The sequence below is a fragment of the Arthrobotrys flagrans genome (assembly GCF_004000055.1).
Source record: "Arthrobotrys flagrans strain CBS H-5679 chromosome Unknown unitig_8, whole genome shotgun sequence".
Lineage (NCBI taxonomy): Eukaryota > Fungi > Ascomycota > Orbiliomycetes > Orbiliales > Orbiliaceae > Arthrobotrys > Arthrobotrys flagrans.
The window spans coordinates 1,674,576-1,690,078 of NW_027137553.1; the positions used below are offsets into that span (position 1 = coordinate 1,674,576).

The 15,503-nt window shown below is 46.9% G+C and overlaps 4 protein-coding genes across 4 annotated transcripts; 3 read left to right on the forward strand and 1 right to left on the reverse strand.

Annotated features, from left to right (window-relative positions):
- Window positions 1–4,697: 4,697 nt before the first annotated feature.
- On the reverse strand, window positions 4,698–6,439 carry DFL_006990 (uncharacterized protein; the record flags this gene model as incomplete). The annotated part of the gene is made up of 3 exons (XM_067636502.1): window positions 4,698–5,146; window positions 5,213–6,155; window positions 6,416–6,439. The coding sequence occupies 3 exons, from the start codon at window positions 6,437–6,439 to the stop codon at window positions 4,698–4,700; spliced, it is 1,416 nt and encodes a 471-aa protein (XP_067488112.1).
- Window positions 6,440–7,972: 1,533 nt separating this feature from the next.
- Window positions 7,973–9,107, forward strand: DFL_006991 (uncharacterized protein; the record flags this gene model as incomplete). Its single annotated transcript, XM_067636503.1, has 2 exons — window positions 7,973–8,113; window positions 8,184–9,107. 2 exons carry the CDS (start codon window positions 7,973–7,975, stop codon window positions 9,105–9,107), a joined length of 1,065 nt encoding a protein of 354 aa, XP_067488113.1.
- Window positions 9,108–10,311: 1,204 nt separating this feature from the next.
- Window positions 10,312–11,701, forward strand: DFL_006992 (uncharacterized protein; the record flags this gene model as incomplete). Its single annotated transcript, XM_067636504.1, has 6 exons — window positions 10,312–10,383; window positions 10,481–10,741; window positions 10,807–10,925; window positions 10,997–11,127; window positions 11,189–11,541; window positions 11,612–11,701. 6 exons carry the CDS (start codon window positions 10,312–10,314, stop codon window positions 11,699–11,701), a joined length of 1,026 nt encoding a protein of 341 aa, XP_067488114.1.
- A 983-nt stretch (window positions 11,702–12,684) lies between these two features.
- On the forward strand, window positions 12,685–15,377 carry DFL_006993 (uncharacterized protein; the record flags this gene model as incomplete). Its single annotated transcript, XM_067636505.1, has 3 exons — window positions 12,685–12,826; window positions 12,890–13,924; window positions 13,987–15,377. 3 exons carry the CDS (start codon window positions 12,685–12,687, stop codon window positions 15,375–15,377), a joined length of 2,568 nt encoding a protein of 855 aa, XP_067488115.1.
- Between the last annotated feature and the right edge of the window lie 126 nt (window positions 15,378–15,503).

Here is a 15,503-nt window from a genome sequence, read left to right on the forward strand (position 1 = left end):
TAGCTGGATTGATTGGGGAATGGCGCCGCACACCGCAAATGGATCGCCCTTTCAGCTAGTTCGATTCTGGTGGGCTGGTCCAGAGCGCAGCAAATTTTCGGAATAGAATCTCGCGATAAGCCCAAATCGTTTAGCTTAGGACACTAGCCGAGGGGTAAACTTTTTGGCGTCCGCCATTCTTTTCTCCGGGTGTAATAAGATTCGATGATATCAGCTGAGCTCGGATGCTGCACCATGCTGTGCCATCAGCGTGGGTTCATACAAGAGAAAATCCTGCAAAGGCCGAAACTGCAACAGTTGTCGTAAAGCTATACCCAGATCGTTTCGATCGAAAGATAGCCTAGTCGTTGGACCCATATGATAGCTTTCTTTGCCCACTGCATTTTACTGACCTCCCCACTTCGAAACTTAAGTTGCTAGCCTTCCTTTTTCTGTTTCCACGTGGAGATTATGGAGACCAGCGCCCCCAGGCATGTTTTTTAGCTTCATGCAAACCGGTGTAATCGAATCTTCTTTGCATCGATGTCGTTTTTAGTGTTGAACAGAACTTGCAGGCCTTTTGCGTTGGCTCTAGGCCCAAAGCCAGCTAAGCCTGTAACCTAGCGTCTAAGCGATATGGAGTTTGAAGTTAGCCAGTAAACATGAGACCAGTAAATGCATAGCATGGTTGTCATCCCCAACATCCAGCATAAAGATTACGATCATCTGACCAACCTGCGGCATGTACGTAAGGTATGCACGTAGTACATATGTGCGTGTGTATTTAGTATATAGTTGCTCAGATTATGATTGTATACGTGAAGCCGTTATGCAATGGATATACATCGTCGTCAACTGGCGCAATTGGCACAGAAAAATATGAGTCAATTGGGCAAATGGAAGCTGTCGGACCTGCAGCCTGCTTCTCGTCCGAACTCATTCTCTATTTAAAGAATGCTAAAGTAGTAAGATGATGTAACGGGCGGGAGAATCATGCACAATAAGTTGAAGTCGGGCGTTTATATGCACGCCCCGCCATCGACAGAGGGATTAGAGGATTTGAACTATCGATTTCTCTCCGGCCGTACAACCCCTCGCGGATACGGTTTCGTCTGGAATTTTAAACTATCACCAAATCAGCTACTCCTGATCGATTACAAGCTGAATTCGAGCAATGTTTCCCCTTGCCTATGCTATGGCGCGCATAGCGCTATCCTCTCCTCACTCGAAAAAGGGGGGTTAACAAAGACACTATCGTTCAAATCTTCGATCTTCTCCTTCCAAGTGTAAAGCTCGGGCTTTGTATCTTGTTTAGCTTTATCTAATGCAGGATATACTTGTATAGTTGCAATCGATTAACTACCGAGGTCTGAGCCGAACGTGGCACAGACTTCTAACGTGATATGATATCGAATTCAAGGGCGGCTGCCTCCTTCTTTCCTTCGTTCTTTTTTTTTGTTTTTTGTTCTTACAGCTCAAACGTGCAGCCTTCCAGAAGCACTACAAAAGGCCTGGGCAGCTGCATCTTACCCGATCGGATTATTCTGTCGGTTATCGTGGATATTCTTGCGGAAAATTCGAAGCGCCTGAAATAGATTCATAAGCGAAAACGGGGCCTCCTTGTCGCCTCACATTCTAAAAGTAATCATACATGCGTTTGGAAACCTCAGATATTACATTCAAAACGAGGCTCAACACCGGTCGCACTCAGAAACCGCAAAAAAAAAAAAGCCTTTGAACAGAGCAGATATTCAGATGGGATCTGCAGTCTTACCGCATATATGCATGGGGATGCTGAGCTTGGTCTGAACGGTGGGCTTGTGTTCCAAATTAATTAATACGAGAAAATATGCATTGGTGTTCCTGTTTTCTCCACTTTCAACAACCCAACCGCTGCCATCGTCGACGCTCATCGGAGTAGCAAAATAGCAGCGTCGAAATATCGTGACCCTGCTCATTTGGTCCGATATTGGGGGGGGGGGAGATGCCTTGCTAAGGGTGTCCTATTGGACGGATAGCCCAGATCCTGCTGCACTCTGCATGCAAGTGTGAAATTGATCATCTGAATATTTTTTTCTCCGCAGCGACGCTTTCTTTATATTATGATATCAAGAGGAAGGATCGATATTCGGACCCAGCGTCGGCCAGAATAGGCCATAGTCATCCGCAGCTTGCATATTTCAAATGTGCTGCTCATTCAATCCTATATTTTTATGCTCCGCCTTCCTGTCGAGGCGCTATCCACGGCACGATATCTTCATGGACGTATTTATCCTGGTTGACCGTTTGCTCTCGGTACGAGCTTCCACGGTTCGCGGACGTGACCGCACCGCGAGCGGCAATCAAGGATAATTTTCCTGGGCAGGCTGCATTCAACCCCTCAATGATTGGCAGACATAAAAAAAAATGTGACCTGCCAGCACTCCCCACATGTTCGGGATCGAAATCCAGGAAACTGCATAAGAACCGGCTTCTCCAGCTATATCATTGGATTGGCCAGCTCACGATTATATTCTGTCACGACGCCACAGCTGAAATATGTTAAGCATGGGTATGCAATGATTTTTTTTCTCCCCGAGGTTGTATGTCTTAAATCCATGGATTTTGTTCCGAACTGCCAAAGGAATGCGCTTCTAATTACTGAAGTCTTTGAGCATCTTTGCATTGGCAGTTTTTGCAAAGAGCACTCAGTGATCTGGGAGTGGCCAACGTTAGTTAGCTAGTTACTAAGCATCGAAGCTGTGATTCGCGTGGGCCTTAGGAAACATCCGATAAAGCCCAAGAACAACAGCTGGATTCGATTCAGAAGGACACTCTCGAGTCCCAAGAAATCAAGGTTCGCCGGGAGAGAATCCCTTGAACCCACAATCCCTCCGAAGTGACTCCGTTTCATCCTATTCCCCGATATGTTTATGATCTTCGTATACCAAAATGTGTTTGTGATTTTCGTGGACGTACCAAGATGGCTAATATCTGAGATCTCGTAAGGGGTTACTAAATCGTAGAAGCTAGGAAGCCCATCCGCTTCCCGGTCTTGTGCAACCATAAACCTTCTCAAATGAATGCGTTTTAGTTAGCACACAACGCAGCGCCGAACTGCAATGGGTCCACATGTCTCATGACGACACACCACCCACTTCGAAAATCTTAGGTCATAGCCTACCGTTTGAACATTCCTCGGATGCAACGCTCTCCAGCCGCGAGGGGGATCAACAGCCTCACATCTCACATGCCGGCCAATGTTCTGGTCTAACAGCTGTACAGCTCCATAGCTCTAACTACGACCAGCAACCTCCCCCTAAAACCTTCCCGGAAATTTCGCAAGATTGGTACTCGCCACTAATGGTGACGTGAAGTTGTGATAAAAGGGTTCCATGGATCCATCTCATCGGGCCTGTATCCCCATCCAATCACAAAGAAGTAATGTCTCGTCTGCCTTTTAACATCTTTGGCTCATTGACCGCGAGGAAGTGAGCCTGTGTAACGCGAACTCAAATTGAATTCAGTTGCCTTCCATTCCTCCACGATGCATACCGCAGCACGCAGCTAGCTACGCAGCGCGTGTACATACAGTGCATTCTCCTCACTTCGATATCTGCATGCCTTCTCCTCGGGTGACGACCTGATGCTTCCAGAAACGTTAAACTTCGGATTGATTGCCTTTATCGAACCCTAAAAATTCCACCCCACCTTGCCCTCCTGCAAGCCCCGCTGAGAAGTAGTTGGAAATTGCCAAAAATGGACGAGATCTAATGTCGTCCAATAGAGTACCTTAAGCACCATCTTGCCCTCGCTTCTAGGGTAGGGTCCACTATAAGCTCCTCCAATAATTCGGACAAATCGTATTCGTTCCCGAACACCGGCTATATTAATACGGCATTGCTTTCCCCGGGAGTTCTTTAAATTCAAATTCGTAAATCTTGGGAAACTGGTGATAGTTGTCACCATTCATGTCGAACTTCTAGCTCACTGACGTCGACCCGGAATCGGCCGTTCTTGAAGCTTGGGGCCTAGAGCTAAGAGTTAGGCAAAACACGGATTCGTATGAAACGTACCGCAATCATGTTAGGTACTTGTAATGTGATGTATCAGCATGGATCGGCCGGCCGGCCGGAAACAAAATCAGGTTTATTAAACTCGTAGACACATCCACATTCTCATGTAGCCTGGAATCCATTCTCACGTCAATGTTCTGAACAGGTCAATTGACTATGCGTATCTATTACCAGGTATTGCCGGTCGGATACTCCAAGGGTATACGCTGAGTCTATTTGTTCCGGGACCAGCTCTAATTGTCTCGTGATCGAATGACATCAATCTGCTACTGAGGATCCGGTGATGAATCGAAGAAAAGGAAGATTATATTCCCAATTTTAGGTACCTAGTTACAAGTTACTATAAAATAAATTTTCGAAAAAAAACCCCCCCTTTTGGAACAGGTGGTAATTCCCAGTGGGCATCGTTCTTTGGAATAACTCCACCCTACAGAGAACAAAACACGCGAGCCTGAATACGAACTATTGTCGGAATAACACTAAGATGACGACCTGAGAACAAAGGAAACCGTGATTAAGACCTGTAAGTAATTGAATAACAACCGTCCAATGATTTAACGCCACCTTGCATGAATGGAACCTGAAGAATTCTGAGGAAGCAAGATCTGATAACAAAAGGAAAGATTTCAAAACGAAGGAATATTATCATAGTTTTCAATATGTTTAGTTTCCTTTTCCTGAAGCAACTTGCTTCTCGGCGGGTCCACCGTTGGTTTGAGGGACCTGAGCAATCCAGTTTGGTGGCCGAATACCGGTTTGATCTTCGATGGTGGAGAACAATGGTGGCAATGTTTGGAAGATGTTGCGAATAGCAGCAGTTGGGTCCCCAGCACCACCTTCGCCAGCTGGACCAGTGTTCCAAACGTTGATCTTTGGTTGGAGTCCCTTGATTGCCTCGGCGTTTGCCCTGGCAAGTTCGCCGTAAGTGCCCTTCTCGAGCATCAAGTACTTGAGCAAAGCATCGCTGCCGCCCAAAGCTTGACCGAGTTCCGCATAACTCTTTGCCAAAGCGCTGATACCCTCGGCCTCGAGCTTGCGAGTGATTAAATTTGCCTGGGCATCTTTCTCTCGGGCGTAGAAGTTTGCTTCGGCAGCTCGGGTAGCCTGGAGATCTATTCATCAACGGTTGGTAAGTATTATGCTAAAAATAAAGGGATTCATTGATCCGGAGAACTTACAAGCTGCTTCGACTTCCTTTGTCTTTTTGTAGATAAGAGCATCTGCTTCACGGTTTTGGGTGTAGAACTTCGCATCGGCGGACTCCTTCTCGGTCTCTCTCTTCGCCATAGCCTTGGTGACATCGGTGGCACGAAGTCTCTCAAGCTCCATAGCCGCACGCTTAGCCTCGACATCCTTCTGGAGTTCAGCATCACGAGCTTCAGCGGCACGAGCAGCGCTGATCCTGGCGAGCTTGATATCTCTATCCAACTCTGTTTGCTTGTTTGTGAAATCTGCTTCAGCAGCAGCCTTCTCCTTCTTCCGTTCCGTCTCCCTGATCGAAGTCTCGGCTTCGATCTTGGAGATATGTTGTTTGGTAAGACCCTGCTTTTCCTTCTCACCAATCTCACCCTTCATTCTTGCCTCGGCAACGTCAACCCTGGCGGTATTGATAGCCGACTCATGGGCTTTCTGTGCAAGGGAAGAGAAGTATTGGTTTCCGGGAGAGTCTTGCAATTCTTTAACATTGGCGTTGTAGATCTTAAGACCGAACTGTGAGAGTTCCTCCTGAACGTTCTGGATGACCTTTTGCTTGAAGATTTGGCGTTCTCTGAAAATTTCCTCCATGGTCAAACTGGAAACGATCACACGGGTTTCACCCTCAATGATACCCTTAACGATATCCTGAACATGCGATTGTCCGGATGTCTTGGTGCCGTCGCGGCCGCCGGTGAGTAAAGTGGCATATTTGACGAGGGCGTCAAGGTCATCCGAAGGACCGATTGTGAAGACGGCTGGCAGAGCAAATGACAACTTCTCAATTGTCATAGCCTGCAGCTGCAAGCTGAAGTCGAACGGTGTGATGGATATCCGGGTGACTTTTTGGAATGGAAGGACGAATGCCTTCTTTGAGATCTTGACGCCATCGATGCCTGCACCGGTTAAGGCGAGGTATTGATTTGGCTATAGAGTGACATTGTCAGCAATGAGTTCGAATCTAATTCTGAACCAAGTGCTGGCTCAATTGCTCCGAACGGCTGAGGCTGCAAGTTGTTTGCGTTGCCGTGTTGGATACGGTGACACTAAAAACGGGAAGTAGGAAAACGCCAATTTTGGGCGATCGGCTGCCCCCTGACCGCAGATGGGGAATCCCAGCAGGGTGTCGGCCGCGTAACCGGCAACTGAGGGTAGACGAGCGTTGCTTTGGGACTATGGAGACGTACCTCTGAAATATGATACCACAACATCTTGACGGCGGTGGAGTTGGATGTAAAGGGCTTCCTGCCTGTGATGACTGTTTACTGGAATACCCGTCTATGAGGAAGGACAAAGAACCAGTTCTAAGGTGTATGTAGGGTTTGTAATCTTTGATTGTCGGTTTCGAGTCTACTCGCTAGTTAACGTTTAATGGATCAGATTAATTGTAGGACGAAGTTCAGGATTCGGTGCGGGGTCCGATATTTATATTTAGGAAATGACACCTCAATGGAACCACCCGCTACGAACGAGGCTCAAAACGAAGGGACCTCTTTGCTTGTTTCCCTGTCGCAATGGAAGCCTGCTTCTGGGCAATTTTGCAATTTGGATTTCCAAACACCAATTGCAATGGCTCATTGACAGATCCTTGTTCGCGCGACCTGTCAGGTGCGCTATTGCTTGCCCTTGAAACTCGACGATCTACGCCTAGGTAACCTAATTCTCTGGGCATGCGCATTATCGGAACTCGGAACCTTCATGATTTTCAACGGTGGTCAACTTTAATTACTCATAGCTCAGACATCGACTTGGCTGATGTTTTGTTCTTGAACCTTGACCTTGACCTGTATTCTTCAGATCGCAATCCAAACTTGCGCAGTCTCATCGTTTTGAGGGAGTTTGATAATGGCAGCCTCGTACAGACGACTTGAAGCCGAGGCTGCTTAAGCGAGAGTCATGCATGGTTTGTTATTCCGTCAATTGGTGGCCTAAAGAAATGAGGCTCACCCTGACTAAACTTCGATTCACGCTTCAGGGTTTGTGGAGTTTATTCACAAGGCTGAGTGACACTGCCCCACAGCTGTACTTGCTGTGTACAGTCCACAATCGGAACAGAACCGACCGTGAACAAGCGCAAGCAGCTGCGATATTTGACTGCCTATTATGTGAGCAAAAATACATTTCGTATCGAATTAGAAGGCCTGAAGAACGATATTCGGGCCCGAATATAGTATTGCCTTGCGATAAAGCGCCCTCTGAAATGCCCGTTGGCATATGCGAGGCATCGCACCCTGCACAGGTTAACGTTATTCAGCGTTTAATTGAACTGAAGGACAATCCCATGGGATTGCAAGATTTCGCCGGCGAACGGTTGTTCAACCTTTGCTCAGCCCCAATTTCTATCGGGGCTGGGCAAACACCGTTCATCCCAACCCCACCCGATATCAAAGTGTTTGACTTGTGAGCACAATATCAAACCCCTAGATCATAAGCCTTCGAGTCGAAAACAATGCCACGCTGGTAAAGTCACATGGCCCTTTGCATCGGAGCTTCAGAGTCTCAAACACCGATAGTTTCTTTGGTCTTTTTGAATCTTACCAAAGCCCCAGTCCCTCGCACAACATCCCGAACTCGAGTCTCCTTTAGACATCTGAGTTAGGCGATTACCGGTACGTCTCTGGGAGTCATCGTTGGATATTACCTCTAAGACTCTCCCGAAGCTATAATTATATTCCGACGTCCGGAGTCCGACAACGACAACAACACCGATGGAGGATACTCTCTCATCACCATATCCTGCAAGGATGGTTACCTTTCTAGTTCAAGGGACACCAGTTACCTTCTCCGAAGACATAATACTAGATAAATGTCCATACAGCAAACTCGCTGATATCGCTAGTTACAGTCTCCCAGGCGAGACTGCAACCATCGACTGCCCTCTTGAAGTATGTTTTCCTAGACTGTTTCAGATACTTATATTCGTGGCCTTGACTAAACAAGAACTGTTGTTTGTAGGATTTTAATGCATTAATCGAATATTTAAAAACTGGAAAGCTGGACGATAGCGATGAAGGCAAACTGGACAACCTTCTCAAAGTCTTCCGGCTTCTGGAAGTCCCTATTCCGGAATACTTGAAATTTAGACTCATGTCAAGAAATCCGTCGACCAGCTCTCCAGAAGCGACCGGAGGCTCTTCGCAGTCTGTTTTTCCAGACGCAAGACCCCCCACATATGAATCCGTAGCACCATCAAGGAGCTCCGTGACGTACGGCGGCTCCCTTGGTATTGGGAAGGTCCAGACTGAACCATTAACGATCCAGCAGAAAATTGCCTTGGCCGTAGAAGACAGACTTACGAACTTGCTTATGGAGCATATTCTACCTCTTGTAGAAGGCCAAGCTACGTCTGGTATTTATAATGGCGCCTTCGTTCTGGTCCCGTCCAATAGTGCTACCCTCCAAAACCAAAGGGAACCGTATTCGAGTGACTACGACACCGGTGCATCGATAGCACCACCCGATGACCAAATCATCAGTCTTTCAATCTCTAACATCTCTCTATTCAGCTATATGAAACTCGTTAGGCTCCAGGGCGTTGGCAATACCGCCCAGTTCTTGACGCAGAAACAGGTTATCGATGAACTAAAAAAGCAGCTAAAGGCTCGTCTGCAGCTTCCTGACCCACCACCGCCTCCACCACCAGTCGTCCCTCAACCAGTGTCGCCTCCGCCCCAGAAGAAGTCAAAATGGGGTTGGGGGAGGTCGTCTTCGCAGCCAACGGTAGAGACCGTTCCGGTGGCACCTATTGTCCCCCCTCCGGTCCAAAAAGGCCCGATTGATATTCGTATCGAGGAAGTTAGCATGAGGAGGATGAATTATATGGGCATCTATGAAACTACGACGGGAACTGTGTTGGTTGTTGAGATACTCCTTTCTTAGGGGTGAACACTTAAACAGGACCTAGCTCGTCCCGAAGGGTGGTACATTCGCTTCCGCATACAACATCTCTCTTTTGATCGCGTTTGTTCGCTGCATGGATATTGTAAAATTACTTGAAGTGGTATGCATGGCGTTTATTGTTTTATGATGACAGTTTTGTTTTAGGTCGAGCATCTCGGCTATTATCTATTTTTCCGATCCTGCATCCATTGAAGCTGGAGCCTGTTGTGATCCTGGGGTGGTCGGGTGGCTTAAGGATATCATAACCTTTACCGTCGCTAAGAGTTCACAAGATTTTCACCGAGTTGCTTGTCTCAAGCCTCGCTTTAGTGTCTGTCTAGACTCCGGTCCTAAGATGATCGCGCACACGAGGAAGTGTAATTTTTTTTAATTTTTTTAATTTTTTTAATTTTTTTTAATTTTTTTAATTTTTTTTACAACGTCTATAAGACCTGAGAGTCCTGCCTGAAATCATGAAGAATGGCTGTATCACACTATATATAATATATGAAGGGAGCGCTCGTTCATGTTCGAGAGATTAGCAATGTATCATCAATCCGCCAGATGCAGAAATACGTGCCCGAATGCCTCCGGGCCAGGGTTAAATTTAATTAATTCGAAACGATACACCCAAGTTTGTCTACATAGAACACCTATTCCAAAGATACAACAAACCCAAGCCCTGGACCATGGAACGCTGCACCGGCTAAATAGCGGAAACCGTCACCAGTTTAACACCCATACAGACACTTACCAAAGATCAGACCATCTGAACAAGATTTATGCAGGTTCCTGTTGGAGTATCCATGTCGGCTGAATGCATTCTCTCCTGTCTTTGGGTCCTGTAAGCTTAAATCGCGGAAAAAAAGGACGTGGGAATCGGACATTTCTTTTAATGTGTACTGGCGTTTGTGATCTTTATCGGATCGTTGTCGTTTTGTTCCGGTGAAACGAGATTTGCCCTGTTGAGATTCAAAGATCACGGGTTACATCATGCCATTGGATTTTGAGTGTATGGGGATGGAGATTAGTATAAAGTGAATGGATTCCCAACGTACTATGAAAATATATCGGGAGGATATCCAGCGGGAAGACACCAGAGATCATTATTTGCAAGGAAGGACAGCGTCGCTTCCTCATCTCCTTATCCGAAAGCTTGTACTGTTAAATTTTAATACACGCACTTATATTACGTATTTCCAAAATGAAGGCAACAGGTTTTGCCATTGCCGCTGCCTCAGTCGCAGGAGCCTCTGCACACGCTATCTTCCAGAAGGTAACACAAACCTCACCAATATAGACCTGATTCTTTTTAGGAGGGCTGGAGATTATCTAGCAATCTGTGGAACAGTAGCTAAACAATATGTGAATAGTTGGCTGTGAACGGTGTCGATCAAGGAACATCGTGTATTCGATTGCCTCAAGGCCCATCTGCAAACTTCCCGGTCACCCTAGTCAGCTCGGACGACATCAGGTGTAATGTTGGAGGTTCTACTGGTGTTTCCGGGGTTTGCTCGGTCCCGGCTGGTGGTACTATCACCGTTGAGATGCATCCTACGTACTCTGATGCAGATCGGAGCTGTGATGTTGAGGCCATTGGAGGCGGACATCATGGACCGGTTCAAGTATATATGGTAAGTTATTTAAGCTGGATTCGCTGAGTGCGGAGTATGTGAGGCACGTACTAATCCAAGAATAGCAAAAAGTTACAGATGCCACCACCGCTGATGGCTCTGGACCCTGGTTTAAGGTATATGCGGAGGGTTTGATTTCTGGATATAATGCCGGATACTGGGCAACTGACAGGATGAACGATAAGTATGTTGACTTTGGGATGACTGAGAATTATATCAAAGGGAAACAAGCTAACATATATGGTTTCTCAATAGCTGCGGTAAAGTCGATGTCGTTATTCCATCCGGCTTGGCGCCTGGTAACTACCTCGTCCGCGCCGAGGTTATCGCTCTCCATGCTGCTTTCCAGACAAATGGAGCACAATTTTATATTACCTGTTATCAAAGTACGTCTTGGTCTATAAAAATATTTGTACTCAGATGCCCAGATTGCTAACAATTCCCAAGTCAACGTCACTGGTAGCGGCACGGCCCAGCCTTCCGGTGTTCTCCTCCCAGGAGCATACAGCCCAACCGATCCTGGTATCTACTGGGATCTCTACAGGTCCTTCAGTAGCTACCCACTTCCAGGACCAACCGTCTATAGCGGTGGCGGCAGCCCAGCTTCGAGCACTACCGGTACCACCCTTCGAACTACAACCACAACCACAACTATATCTACAACTGCGAGGACTACCACCCCTTCTTCAACTACCAGAGTCGCTACCACCACCACGACGGCTTCCACCACCCGTGCTACCACCACCTCATCCACCACAACTACTGGGTCATCGGGAACAGGTGCACCTCTTTGGGGTCAGGTAAGTTGGATCCTTTATAATCGTATAGACATCGTGTTGCGTAGCAGCATAGCTAACCTTCGGCTCATAGTGTGGCGGACTTGGTTGGACGGGCCCAACTACATGTGCCTCAGGAAATTGTGTATCGACGAACGCTTACTACTCTCAATGCCAGCCGTAAGTTTGGATATAGGTAGGGTGTAAGGGGCGCTGGCGGCAAGAGATTTTACCCATTTGGGGTTGGCTGAGTGATAGTTCCCTGTATAACTATATGTATAAAAGTAATAGACTTCAAGGCAGTTTTTGATGTGTGCATTATGGGGGATAATCGTATATCCTTATTTCGGCTTTAATAATTGTCGAAAGCTCGACTTGGATTGAACTGCTGAATAATCGGGGAGGCTTAAATCCATTCCGGCTGTGGTTATAACGTTAAGTCTACAGCAGATTACAAATGATAGTGTTGTTTTTGTGTCATTTTTTTCGGTGGTAGGTCTGTTGCGGAGAGACTTCGGCTAAATTCCTGGCTATAAAACTCCATGTGAACCATATTTTGAGCTCCTTCGACGTTAATGCAGGTGCTGTATCAAGGCGATAATATCCGGCATGTACTCTCGGATCCGGAAGCAGGTCACTTGTGAAAGCGATGAACCATGGGAAAAAAGCGACGTTCCGCGATCACCCATAGCATATACAGGCTTGCGCATTAAGACACCGACCAATCTATCCATGATATACTACCACATTCTTGCCAATGGTACCTGTTTTACCCCACAAAAGGCCACCCTTGTAGCTAAGGTTTATGTCTCTCCACAGTTCGGGTTGATGCCGTAAGAGCTTTCTGCTTCGCAATTGCTAGGGCTTGGAGAGCCACACAAACGTATATGCATACGCATACGGGCGGTAAAACTAGTTAACTACGACGGTCTCATTTTCGTGTGAGGTCTTCCTCAGCCCAGATTTGAATTCTTCCGAGAAGGAGGGTGATGGGCTATAGTGGGGAGGGCGCGGATGGGAACGTGTATATAAAGAGATGATTCCGGCCTCCTCGAGATTTGGATTGCGGACATAGTTTCCAACAAAACGAGTCGACATAAGTTTTGATACCTAATATTCTATATACCATTCTATATTTCAAGGCTAAACTTGGAGTACGCATATAAAATGGACACTACTACGTTGAAGGAGATCGAGGAAACTTTGGCTCAGCTTACGCTGGAAGAGAAGGTCTCTCTTCTTGCTGGCAAAGACTTTTGGAGGACGGTTCCTGTGCCCGAGAAGCAGGTTCCTTCTATCAAAGTGTCAGGTATGTTCGCCCGCTATTCTTTTATCTTATCAATAGCAGTTCATTAATTACCTATCTATTTAGATGGCCCAAGCGGTGCGAGAGGAGACACCTTCGTTGGTGGTCAGAAAGCCGCTTTCTTCCCATCCGGAATCTTGATGGGTGCTACTTTCAACCCAGACTTAGCTTATGAAACCGGAGAGCTTCTCGGTGAAGAAGTCAAGGCGAAATCTGCATCTGTCCTGCTTGCACCTACCGCATGCTGCCATAGATCGCCACTCGGCGGCAGGAACTTCGAGTCTTATAGCGAAGACCCATTGCTATCCGGAAAAATGGCATCCGGTTATATCCGCGGTGTTCAATCGAGAGGCGTCGCTGCAACGATGAAGCATTATGCTGCCAATGAGCAAGAAACTTGGCGTCTCTATGTTGATGAAACGATAGACGAGACGACTTTGAGGGAGATTTACCTTAAGCCGTTTGAAATTGCTATGAGGGAAGGAAGACCATGGGCGGTTATGACTGCTTATAATATTATCAACGGTGTTCATTGCGACTCGCACCCATTCACTCTTAAGCAGGTGCTGAGAGGGGAGTGGAATTATGAAGGATTGGTGATGTCGGATTGGTTTGGATGCAACTCGATGGTCGAGTCGGTGCTCGCTGGGTTGGACCTTGAAATGCCAGGACCAGCGAGAAAGAGACCAGTTGAGAAATTTGTGGAAGCGGCAGAGAAAGATGAGACTGTTAGAAAGGCGATAGATGATTCCGCGCGAAGGATTCTGACGTTGATCGCCAAGGTTGGAAAGTGGAAGGACATGACGCCTGAGGCGCCGGAATACTCGAGGAATGATCCAGAAACCGGAAACCTGATTCGAAGGGTTGGTGGCGAGGGTACCGTATTGCTAAAGAACGAAGGGAAGGCCCTGCCGCTGCAGCCTGGTTCGCTCAAGAAGGTTGCTTTTATTGGACCTAATGCGAAGGCGACAGTAGCAGGAGGAGGTGGTTCTGCCAGCTTGGAGCCAAATTATTTGACCCAGCCATACGAAACTTTCGTTAACGCTATCAAGGAAATAAATGGCGATATTGAGGTTCCGTGGGCACAGGGCTGTAATATCGGTAGGTGTTCTCCCGAGTCTATATCTATAATTCAATATATTTTACTGACTGAATTGGGTTAGATCGTTGGGTTCCGATTATCGACATCGAAGGTGGACTTTGTAGAGTCGGCGGCCCTGGCTCAGAGGCGGGCCTGTTCTTGGAATGGTTCCACGGCTACGAAGCCACTGGCGAGCCCGTCTCAACGACTGTCTTCAAAACTTCTAACGCTTTCCTCTGGGACTCTCGACCGACCTCTATTTCCCCTTTGGAAGAGTTCTCCGTCAAGTTTAGTGGTCAGATATCCGTTCCGGAAGATGGGAAATATAACATCAGCTTGAGTACTATCACTGCTGCTAAACTTTATCTAAATGGAGAACTCCTCATCGATAACTGGGATTTCAAGGAACGAGGGAACCTTATGATGAATGTTGGGTCTGAAGAAGTTGTCAAAACCATCGAGTTGAAGAAGGGAGAATGGTATCCAATTCTCGTCCATAATTCCTCTTTGTGGCCCAAGGATTCGCCACGGGATCCACCAATGGAGGAAATCGGCGCTTTGGGAATTCGACTTGGAGTCGCACCCGTCTACGACAATGCGGCCTTGATCGCACAGGCTGTGGAAGCTGTCAAGGACTCAGATGCAGTCGTTATCGTCGTTGGCTTGAACAATGAGTGGGAATCGGAGAGTTACGATAGATCCGACACGAAGCTCCCAAATAACCAAGATGACTTGATCGAAGAAATCGCAAAGGTCAACCAGAATGTTATTGTCGTTAACCAAAGTGGTGCTCCAGTCGACATGCCATGGGCCGAGAATCCTAATGTCAAGGCTATCGTGCAGGCATGGTATGCTGGCCAAGAAGCCGGTAACGTGATTGCGGATGTTCTGCTCGGAAAGCAGAATCCTTCGGGCAAGCTGCCACTTACATTCCCAATCAAAGTACAAGATAACCCGTCCTACCCTTATTTCCCGGGGAGAGATCAAAAGGTGGAATACACCGAGAAGTTGATGGTCGGGTATCGGTATTATGATACCGAGAATGTTCAAACTCGGTTCCCATTTGGTTATGGTCTCTCATACTCGACATTCTCTACTGGAGAGCCTTCATTGTCAGTCGCCGAGTTGACTGAGGGACAAAGCTTCACAGCAACCGTTGATGTTGTTAATACTAGTGATGTTGCAGGTGCTGAAGTTGTTCAGCTGTATGTCAAGCGCCCCGCATTAGCATCGTCAATCAAGCGTCCGGTGAAGGAGCTAAAGGGATTCAAGAAAGTTCACCTGGGGGCTGGCGAAACTGCTGCTGCAAATATTACCGTCGATGACAAGAGTCTCGGTATTTGGAGTGTAGAAGTTAAAAAATGGGTAATTGAAGCAGGGGATTACGAGGTTTTAATTGGTACAAGCTCCGTCCAGGACGGGTTGAAGCCCGCCGGGAAAATTACTATTAAGGCTGCGTGGTCGTGGATCTAAATTGTCGGGGTTATTTAAATATTTATGGGTTTGAGTGTAAAAGCCCAGCATTTATCTTGTAAACTAAATGCTACTAGTATACTACTTTGCCTAGAATCGATTATGGATTAATACCATGCAATACAA